Source organism: Lineus longissimus, chromosome 2 (assembly GCF_910592395.1).
Source record: "Lineus longissimus chromosome 2, tnLinLong1.2, whole genome shotgun sequence".
NCBI classification, from domain to species: Eukaryota; Metazoa; Nemertea; class Pilidiophora; order Heteronemertea; family Lineidae; genus Lineus; species Lineus longissimus.
In genome coordinates this window covers 24,357,678-24,368,590 of record NC_088309.1, presented here as the reverse complement: position 1 = coordinate 24,368,590, position 10,913 = coordinate 24,357,678, and the positions used below count along the sequence as shown (strand labels likewise).

At 41.8% G+C, this 10,913-nt stretch overlaps 1 protein-coding gene across 1 annotated transcript; it reads right to left on the bottom strand.

The window, feature by feature from the left end:
* Positions 1 to 2,765: 2,765 nt before the first annotated feature.
* LOC135483028 (short transient receptor potential channel 4-like) lies at positions 2,766 to 10,574 on the bottom strand. The gene is made up of 14 exons (XM_064763527.1): positions 10,560 to 10,574; positions 9,656 to 10,029; positions 9,118 to 9,311; positions 8,743 to 8,891; positions 8,258 to 8,448; positions 7,833 to 8,012; positions 7,403 to 7,700; positions 6,785 to 7,044; positions 6,126 to 6,362; positions 5,692 to 5,858; positions 5,115 to 5,349; positions 4,568 to 4,747; positions 4,190 to 4,246; positions 2,766 to 3,904 (listed from the first exon to the last, which is right to left on the bottom strand). The coding sequence occupies exons 2-14, from the start codon at positions 9,917 to 9,919 to the stop codon at positions 3,668 to 3,670; spliced, it is 2,649 nt and encodes an 882-aa protein (XP_064619597.1). The 5' UTR covers positions 9,920 to 10,029; positions 10,560 to 10,574; the 3' UTR covers positions 2,766 to 3,667.
* Positions 10,575 to 10,913: the final 339 nt, after the last annotated feature.

Below are 10,913 nucleotides of genomic sequence, written 5' to 3'. Positions count from 1 at the left end.
CCATTGGTAACGGTTGCTGAGTGATACTCTTCCGGACTCCTCTCATTGGGAGATTGGCCACGAGCGGGGCAGTTATCCAATTTGTTAATGCCCCACCAAGAGTGAAATTATTATTTTTGAATAATCAGGAAGGACGCCTAAAATTCATCTTTACCAAACAAGCAGTCTCATGCGCGGTCTCATTAAAGTTAATTACATACAACAACAAATGCATGTCTCCAGCCTCTTTCTAGTTCAATTTACATACGATATTGACGGCATGCTATTTTCGCATTCATTGCTAAGTACCGACAGTTATCCTCATGAACAATGAATACATTCTAGGTATCGGTGTCGTATTGGAGTGTCTGTGGTTGCCGGCGAATGTCAATGTCAATGGCAAATGTCAATCACAGTCGCCACACCATCATCAATCTGACATATGACATATTGCAGGCGTTTTATCACTGAATCCTGTTTTCGACATCCAGATTACCTATCGATTTTTCATCATCATTGCTTGAAGTTGAATACCGTTAATATGGCATACGCTCCCAACAGTCACTGTGCTATCGATATCCTGAATGAGGAGGCAGCCGAAATTAAAAATGCAGGAGAAACAGGTTGCAGTGGTTACTGCAAGCGACATCTAAGGTCGTATGCATATTAATTAACAAATCTACCAAAAGGCTACGGCTGCACTGTGTGACTAACAGACATAAGTTGGTCAATTCGACATACATACAAATATCTCCGATTTTCACGACCCTAGCGTCGCCCACCGTGGGGAGCTAGGGAGGAAAGACTTTTGTTTAAATTGACCAGAACCTGCATGTTATAACTGTCCTAAAAGACTGATCCAGAGTAATCTAGGTTGACTTTGATCTCCTGCTCTCCTCTGTCAGATGGACAGCTCCGGGGGACAGCTACACAGAATTAAAATCCTGGAGAAAAGACAACCTTGATCATGTCACATCTAGACGAGACAATGTACATCCTGTACAGATTACATGACACATCAATCTTGTAGAGACATGTTTCACCTTGTAATGGAGCACGACAGACTCGTCGTTGGATGGCACATCAAGGGGAAGGAAGACCCTTACGAAAATGATCAGGGATTCACCATGGTGAAATCTGAATTCACTTCACCGTGGTGAAATCGGAGTTTACCAGGCTCACCATGGTGAATGCAGACTACCATGCTCACCATGGTGAATTATGGATTTACCATGGTGAAATTGAGTCACATTTATCCTAAAGGGATATGCAATCATAACTATACCAAGCCATGGGAAAATTCCTTTCATCCAATGACAAATTGGATGGTGTTTCAACACGGCTATCCCTGTCATCCAGTTATGATTAATGACAGTGTTCGTCGTAGGTTGTACCATGAGTTTCCACCACTGAAAGTGTCTCGAGTCAGGGAGGTTCAACCTCCCTACTTGGGTCCATGTTTGACCAAGTGTGCGCTCGTAGTTAGCGCGTCAATATGGGCTGAGACTACGGAGGCAATACCGCTGAAAGTTCAGTATGGGGTATGTTGTGCGGTGTGGCGACTGAGATTACAGGCCAAATCTGCTACTAGTACGAATCAAAACACAATGATATCTCAACACAATGATATCTGACTTGTTGGAGACAGAGTTGCCTGTTAAAAGCTGAATCTTTCAAAAACACAAGACTCAATCTGATGACCGCACTTATTACACTATCATTACGTACAGGTTGGTGAACTGTCTTCTCTGTGCATGGGTCGTGTTGTCTTGCCCTCCGATCGGTCAGGTGGTAATTTTGTCCCTGGTGAACTGTCTTCGTTTTGGCCAGGTCGATGTGACCCTCAGAAAGGCTAGTTTGTAACACTGTACCTGTGACAGCCGTCCTGGTGAATGTCTTCTCAATGGCCAGGTAAATTTGTCTTGCATTCCGTCATTCCAGATTATACTTTGTCCCTCAGCAGCCAAGATGTGTCTTCCTGTGGCTATTTGCCCATGTGGCAGCCAGACTGACTGACTGTCTTCTCTCTAGCGCAGTCAAGATTGTCTTGGGCTTTTACAACCATTTGACGACTACAACCAAAAACCTAGATACATGCCCCTGGCCGAGGCCTGCTGTTGTTGGCATTCGACCCTCGATTAGGTTGATCCTCGATACTGACATCTTATGTTCAAGATGACAGACTGCATGTTTTAGTCCCACATTCTCGAGAATATTACTGCCATAGGATGACGACTATTTAATCTTGGACATCAAACGGACTGGAAATATCAGATAGTTGTCTCAATGTAAATCGATTAGGAGCCGTCCCGACTATCCGGACGAGATGTTAGTACCACTAATGTACAGTACATGTATATCGCACCCGCGTTGCGAGTGTATTTGACCACTTGCTTGAGCTGGGTCTTTTCTGCTTATTCAAGAAGGGACAGTGTGGTTCAACCCTGGTATGGTGCACATACTATCTGCCCTATGGTCCAATTCAATCGTATTGGGCAGTACAGGGACTCTCACATTCCTGGTTGTGGAAACATATTACTAGAATGACATCAAAATAAAATACTCGAGGAGGAGCAGCAATTCAATCCCACTTGTGCCCATACCATATCATGTACTGGTCTGCCAGCAGTTCAATACGCACAACCCTCATGTTGTAATGAAATGATGTTGCAGAGACATCTGAAGGACAGTGTCTGTATATTTCTGTTAGTCTGGGACAGCAGTGGAACAAATGCTGTAGTTGAAAAACCTCAGGCATGCACAACTATGACACACTTCCCTAATTCTTAATCAATTTTATTAGAAAGTGCATTACAATGTAAAGCTGTACAGTTAACAGTAACAAAACAAAACTTGGCACATCCAAAGAAGAAGAGGTCATCTCATGTTGACACAATAAACCCAAGGGGGCCACTCACAATTACATGTGTAGACCATCCAGTCGGGTAAACTAGTCATTCTCCAGTTGGGTACAGATCATTCTCTAGTAGGGTAAACTAGTCATTCTCCAGTAGGGTAGAGATCATTCTCTAGTAGGGTCAACTAATCACTCTCGAGTAGGGTACAGATCATTCTCCAGTAGGGTACAGATCATTCTCTAGTAGGGTAAACTAGTCACTCTCGAGTAGGGTACAGATCATTCTCCAGTAGGGTACAGATCATTCTCTAGTAGGGTAAACTAGTTATTCTCCAGTAGGGTACAGATCATTCTCCAGTAGGGTACATATCATTCTCTAGTAGGGTAAACTAGTCATTCTCCAGTAGGGTACAGATCATTCTCCAGTAGGGTAAACTAGTTATTCTCCAGTAGGGTACATATCATTCTCTAGTAGGGTAAACTAGTCATTCTCCAGTAGGGTACAGATCATTCTCTAGTAGGCTAAACTAGTCATTCTCCAGTAGGGTACAGATCATTCTCTAGTAGGATAAACTAGTCATTCTCCAGTAGGGTACAGATCATTTTCTAGTAGGGTCAACTAATCACTCTCGAGTAGGGTACAGATCATTCTCTTGTAGGGTAAACTAGTTATTCTCCAGTAGGGTACAGATCATTCTCCAGTAGGGTACATATCATTCTCTAGTAGGGTAAACTAGACATTCTCCAGTAGGGTACAGATCATTCTCTGGTAGGGTAAACTAATCACTCTCGAGTAGGGTCAACTTATCATCCGCGAGTAGAGTAAGCTTATCATTCTCCAGTAGGGTCAACCAAGAACACATTGTTTGCAGTATCAGGCCGGAGAGACCTTGATGTTGACCTTGTCTGCTCCGTCTTATTCACTGCCTCCTGTACCTCAATGGTCATCTTCTTGATTGCCATGATCTCGATCCTGATCGCCTCTAGATCTGATAATGTGACTTCACGGTGCTTCTTCTCCTCTTCCTTACATCTGAGGTAACGCTGGATCAGTTTTGTAATTAAACTCTGAAAGAAAAGATTGAAATTATCCTTCAAAGACCTCAAGCAAGACACACACTTGACTCGCCTTGCTTAATTCTTTCAGCCAGGAATAAGTGGGTTTCTCGTTGTCAGTGGTGACAAAATCTAAATGTACGTCCTGCACACCTTGTGGCAGCTTGGACCTGACATACTCCCAGGAAGAGGAGCTTGAAACAGGGTCAATACCTGGACATTACTACTTGCAAACCCATCCTGATGATACCAACAAAAGACATTGAGTAATCTTCACCGTAGCACCAACAACTGTACCTGATACGATGCATTGAACTCCTCCTCATCAAAGTCATCTTCATAGTGACAGCAGCGCTAAAACGACAAGGACATTATAATAAGAAACTGCGTCTGTAATCTACCTTTTCAGAACTCATTTAGAGGTCAGTTTTTTGTACCAGAAAAACAACCAACAATGTGAAACGATGGCAATGATGGCAAAACATCCTGTATGATGTCACACCAACAACAGAAGACAGTTTGTGCTGACCTAAAAATATTCATAAGGGCCTCGACGAAAGGTGACTCGCTGCGCCATACATGGATTTATTATCAAAAATGATAATATCTAGCTGTTGACTCTGCGTAGGAAAGTTGTCACCTTTTTGTCACCGGACAGGGTCAATGTTTACTCACCCTGAATGAACATCTGATACTTTTGTCTGCTCTCACCACATTGAAGATCCAGAGAAACACATCAAAAATAGCTTTTGGGCTAGGGATCAGATTGAATGGTGGAGGCAGTGTTCCACCCTCCTCAAAGTAGCTGAGCCAAACACGGGTTCGTGCAAACTTCCACTCCACATCAGCATTATCCTGAATGATAATAACGTTTCCCATTGACTTGCTGGAGATGAGGAACTTTTCTCAAATGCCAGACTGAAGTTTAATACCACGGTAATTCCTTATATGCCAACCGTTTCATGTTATGGGGTTTTATACTGGTTTGCAGGTGTGTGTGTGGGCGACCAATACAGTTGGTTGTGACAAATTATTTGACTTTAGTTCCTCATGTGGTATTTGATAGAACTAGAACTTACTTATTTTACTAAGCATGATGAAGACCATAGCATTCTATCCAAGTATTTTCAGCTAGCTATAACTTCCAACTTTTGCTTGTGACCAATGAACTTCATTAAACCGAGAAAAACAACTGCTTTTTTGCCGACTTTATTTTCCTCACCTGCACTTTTTGGTAAGTGTCCGACATCATAGCAATCAACAAGTTCAGTAGTACAATGACCGTAATAATGTGGTAGATACTGAACAAGGCATAGCCTATGCCCTCAGTGAACTTGTGCTTGTTGAAGACAGGATGAGTTGAGTTGCCACCAATGTTCTCGATCACAACATCTGGAGCATCATACGGGGACATGGCAAAGATTCCCCAGAATAATGTCTTCACTGTAGCTTGCATGCTGGAAGTGGGAGAACACTCAATGCACTGGTATACAGTCAAGTTGTGTCTGCATGTACACAATTACTGTATGGATTTAGGATGAGTTAATAACTGTGTCAATTGCAGTCTTGGCGAGACAAGAGGCAAGGTAATAGAGGAGTCAAAGAAAAACACAAATAAAATGGCAATATCATGATCGACTAAAACTCTGCCAAGTGCAATATATTGGATCTAGAGTGAAACCAAGATCAGATAGATGACATATTTAACCAATGCGCTACCAGTCTTCTACTATGCTCTACACAACAGAAGATCACTCAGACAATGTAATCCCTATTTCTTTGAGAATCGCATCACTTACTTGACAAAGGAGGCCATCTGATAATACTTTCTCCCAACAGCATCAACTCTGTGCTGTCCATTGTAATACTCGTACAGGGAGCTCATTCCCATGGTGAATGAACCCAAGACAATGGCGAAGATTGCCATGAAGATGGCGACATCTTTGAACATCCGACTGATAGAGACCTATTGAAAGGAAGCCATGTTAGAGAGCATGTCAAATTGATTCTGAAGTCAAAAACTGAACACGGTTGGTCCAGGGCGAGGGGGGGAAATGTCATGTGTTTGTCTCTTAGATTATTTGGCAACAAGTAAAAAGAACTTGGCAGAAATTCAAGAAGCTCACAAAAATCAGGATTGTTCCAAATAATTATCTATAATTACAATTTTATTAAAATTACGGTATTGTTTGATATTAAGATATAAACTCGGGTATAAACCCATGAACAATACCAGCAAAGGTCCTAAATTGTGATGGACTTGTAAGATATACAGGATTCTTCCAAATGCCAATACAGTCGAAAATGCCATCAAGCCCTCGCCGATCAGAGTTGGGTCATATGGGTTCCAGAACTTTCTCTCCATGTCATAGTCCTCCTCCTCAATGGTCAGGTATGACCATAACCAGCAGCTAAATGTGGCAGTAAAGCTACCAATCATGATCAAGTCATACCTGAAAACAAGGACAAACTGTCAACAATCATATAAATACACTACTTCTCTGAAACTTTTAAGCAGAGAATCCACCATCGCGATGGCGTTATACATGATGGGGGAGGGTCAGTCCTATTATGGTCACCACCAGTCAACAGGGAGTTGCAGTTGTGGTAGAAAAGCCATATAACGTTATATGCAGCTTCAAAAATGACGATCAACTTCATTGCATCCCTATCGCAAGTCCTCAGCAAAATAAAATTGCAATTGCGTCTCTTCCATGCTTTTCACATCTGCTATGAAACAATTCATTCTCAGCGTGCCCTAGCCTTCTGGTTGTGACTTTGTCCTCACCTCCTATGGCCGATTTAAAGGCTGAATGGGAATAACATTTCGCAACTAAGGAGCTTTATGCCACGAAGCCAGAGGTTACCAAACAGACTTTTTCAATTCTGCACATTCAACAGTATGAGAAACAGAAACAAACCATGATTAGAGCAGGAAAAAACAGGTGGCTGCAAGATTGCACGAACCAAAAGAGGGTTATTCAAAAAGCATGAAAAATCAAACTTGCGTGAACGAGCATAGAACAAGACAAACCTGTTCCACCAAAGACCGATATATCGCCGCCAACCAAGAATCCAGGCTTGTTTTAACTCAAGCCATAGGAAGCCCAGTAAATAGATGACAATGGGAACCTCTAAACCTGTTTCAAAAATATCACCAAAATGTCAGTTACAAAATGATTGGATTTAGTCTTGAAGTCCAATTTCCATTTTTAAGTAACTTTTTTGATCTTATATGAGAAAATGGTTCAACCAAATACCAATGAAGCATCAACCTGCGTAGGTCGAGTTCAACAGTGCAGTGATGAGCAGCTCTCTTTTTGGAAGCCTATTCATTTAATACATGTAGTGACCTGTAATGTGCCATTATGTAAGCCTACTGGTGCTTCCATCTTCAGCAGGTATTGGGAATATACAGTGCCACCATATCAGATGCCAAACACATGACGATGGAGAGCAAAACAAGGACAGTGTGTTGGTGCAACACCGCTGGGTTATCAACTCAGTTACCTGTTATTGGTGGACCTCTCCGTGGATCCCTCCGATACAATTCATGCTGGGCACCTAATATCATAAGGAATACCACATACGAGGCTGTCCCAGTCAGGAACTTTTTGATGGGTGACCCAAGAGACTTGGCCAGTTTCGTGTAGGGAAAGAAGAGGTAGACCAGGGCAATGAGAGGCAACAGTACAATCCTCGGCACCACGCGTAGGAGTTTCCCAGCTGATGACAGGCTTTTCCAGTCTCCCCATTCTGCTAACCAGGCTGTCCGCAAAATCTGTTGACAATTTGAATGTGCCACAAACTGAAATGAATAACATAATGAACTGAAGAGTTATTGTTTTCAAGAAAGAACATAATATTAATAATATTATCTTTAAATTTGAATTTGACACAAAAATGAAAAAGACATTGATCATCCTTCTGGACTACTTACATCTTTCTGTCCAAAATCAAGGGCTAGGCCAATCCTAGGAAATCTCATCTGTCTCCCACCAAGGGCATGGCTACCCTCCCGGCATTCAAGCAGGGTCTGCACTTCTTCAGTCTTCTTGCACTGGTGGAGGAGATCAACGGCAAACTTAGAACACTGGGCAGACAACTCCAGGTAGTCGTTCTGCAAATCCAATAGAAAGCACAAACTTATTAAGACAAGAGAAGGTGTCAATCATTGCATTTCCATTCGTCTGGAGTCTATATATTCAAGGAGACGTGGGAGCTAATGTCAGTGGTACTTACTGATTTCAGCAGGCGTTAATGTTGAGTTGGTACTTATGATCACCATGTTCCCATGTATGCCCAATGTCACTTACCTTACTTTGAGAAGAAGTTTATGGAATATACCCAATAATCATCACTTACCACAAACTCTTTTTCTATACTGGCACAATGTATCAGTTCATCACTGAGTAGGAACGCAGTCAGTATGGGGTCAGAGGCTGTGAGAGCCAAGTAACTGGGTCCAGCCAGAGCCTTGTAAATGCTGATCCGTGAGCGAGACTCGGTCAAACTCTCCCCCTTTTTTCTGCCCTGACACTGCTTCTTGCAGAAACCTGGTGAGAAGTTTGATAAAGTGTCAAACTGGTGAAGATCAAACTGAAACTGATTCTTGCTGCTGCATTATCTGATGATAAAATCAAGGCGATCACACAAATATTCTTTTATCATTGTAATTTTCTTGAGCAAGTGAAATATAAACTATATTTGACGAAGTGGAATATACTAGTACCCTATTTATTCTGACGTTTTAAACACTGCTCCGGGCTCGGAGCAAAGTCTAGCTAGATTTTTATGTATAACTACCATCCTATGCCCCAAGGAAAACTCAGATTTTTATTCAAACTTACAAGTGGGCATATGTGGTTTCTTAATCCTGTGTCCTCTTTCAAGCAGAAGCCTTATCATTTCATAATTGTCACAGTGGGCAGCAAGAATCAAAGGTGTGATGTCTTCGGTGAACTCAATACTATCAACTGCCACAGATACATGTACAGACCTGGAAAAAAGTTTATGGACTTTTCAACTGGATCAGCCTCATGTCGTTCACAACTACTGGAAACTGTTCTCAATTCACATGGTTGCATGCAATAATGTGATCCTTCAACAAGAACGTTTTAGAAGATATAACATACATGTACTTCAGTGAATTGAAAGCTTATTATTCTGGCATATATATTTTCACGTGTCAGTCTTTGATAAGTGATAAAAATTACTCCACTTACAACTGTTTACTGAGCAGCAATTCAACAATAGCAACATTGCCCTGTTGAATACCATGTAACACCTCATCTCGAAGTTGGATACCTTGCAAGGAGACAAGGTATTTTACCATGTGTTCATCTTCATTCTGTACTGCCTTGAACAGGGGTGTGTGTCCTCGGTAATTCCGACAGTTGAGGTTGAAGCCAGGGTGTGCCTGAAAAAAGCGTTGATATTTTTTAAATCTATTAAGACACCATTTCTGAATTGGTTGGAATTCTCTGAGGATAAACAAACAATTAAGGCTTATGAAGCCTTACTTCAAAAGTTGGTATTTATAGACCATAACTATTGGTTGTGTAGACTGACACAATTACTATCAATTCATCAATTACTATTGTTCAGTGCAGCTTCCACGGCAGTGGGTGCCCTCTGAAATGGCCTTTTTGCCCTCTCAGCTCTTCATCCAAATTTTCCAATCTCCAAGGCCAAATGGCTCTAAAATGGTTGCCCTAAGGATTTTCAAATTTGACGTCTGGGAAAGACAACACTGTCCCTTACCCTGAAAAATGCTGCTACGCCATTCACATTGCCTTTTGAGACTAAAGCCATGAAAGCACCTTCTCCTTCTGATTGTTTTAATCTTGGCAGCTTCTGACTTGGTATCAACCACAAACTTTTTGGATCGACAACATGCCCCTTCTCTTTTTCCAACAGAACATCTTCTTCTGAACCTGATGAGTGTCGTGTCTCCCTGTTTCTGACTCTAATTCTTTTATCCACAACTTTCTTCAGCTTGTCTAACCTCTTCTCTGCCTTTGTCATCTTAGAATCTCTGCATCCGCCACCCCAAGAGTGAAGTTAACCAGCGGGGGGAGGTTGAGTAAGACACTTCGAGTATAGGATCTTAGCCACAAAGCCAGGATGATCTAACTCTGAAATAAGAAGTTATATGGTAAAGTTGCGAACAGACTGAGTAACAGAATTAACAGTTAGCCTACACAACAGCAACAGACCTTTTTGGATTTCTTGCTCCCTCTAGCCTAGGCTCTATAGATTCATGCACTTGATTGGGAACAACGTTTGTTGGCCGTCGTCACGTCACGATGCATTGCAGCTCTTGTCGGTTTTACATAACTGCAACGTGACGTGATGCGACATCTTTGTAAACGTTGTTCCCATCAAGTGCATGAATCTATAGTCCAGTCTCTTCCTCGCACTGCCACACCACCCACTGGCACTGGCTTGTGACTGTTTTCATGTTGGCTAGCCTATACAGATACTGAGATAGGCCTAGGCTTGATTGATTCGTTATGAACAACAGTATCTTCTGACCTAACTACTTCGTCTTCATGTTCTATGAAATCAACACTGTATAACTGACGGTGACAGATAGCTCACAATTTATGACAAAAAGTTAAATCGACATAACAAATAATACAAGTCATGAAGTGTCAAAAGATACCAGAGTGAAAAGTAGGTCATGCATGAATTAGAATTTGAATTGCAGACGCTATCCGGTCATTTCGCTCCCTGACCTTTTCGCCCAAAGTCGTTTCGCTCCCTGGGACTTTTTGTTGGGGCTGGTAGTATTAGTAAGACACAATTACCCAAATAATTAAAAAGAAGAGCAATGCAAGTGACAAAAATTCAGTTTAGTTACCAAAACAAACTAGAATTAAAAAACACCAACCATGAAAGTAAGACGTGAACTGAGAGCAAATAGCTCTTTTTATTTAAATTTGGTCTGCAGCCGTGTTCCTGGAAATGGAAAAGTGGGTCAAAATGGGGTAGGTGTAAACTGTGGACGAAAGTGTGG

Bases quoted from the DNA above. Each gene is read 5' to 3' on its own strand.
- LOC135483028 (XM_064763527.1), bottom strand. From the start codon at position 9,919: ATGACAAAGGCAGAGAAGAGGTTAGACAAGCTGAAGAAAGTTGTGGAT. The intron at 7,701-7,832 runs GTAAGTAGTCCA...TATTCATTTCAG, and splicing joins TTGATTTTGGACAGAAAGAT to TTTGTGGCACATTCAAATTG. The intron at 5,859-6,125 runs GTATTGTTCATG...TCCTTTCAATAG, and splicing joins ACAATTTAGGACCTTTGCTG to GTCTCTATCAGTCGGATGTT.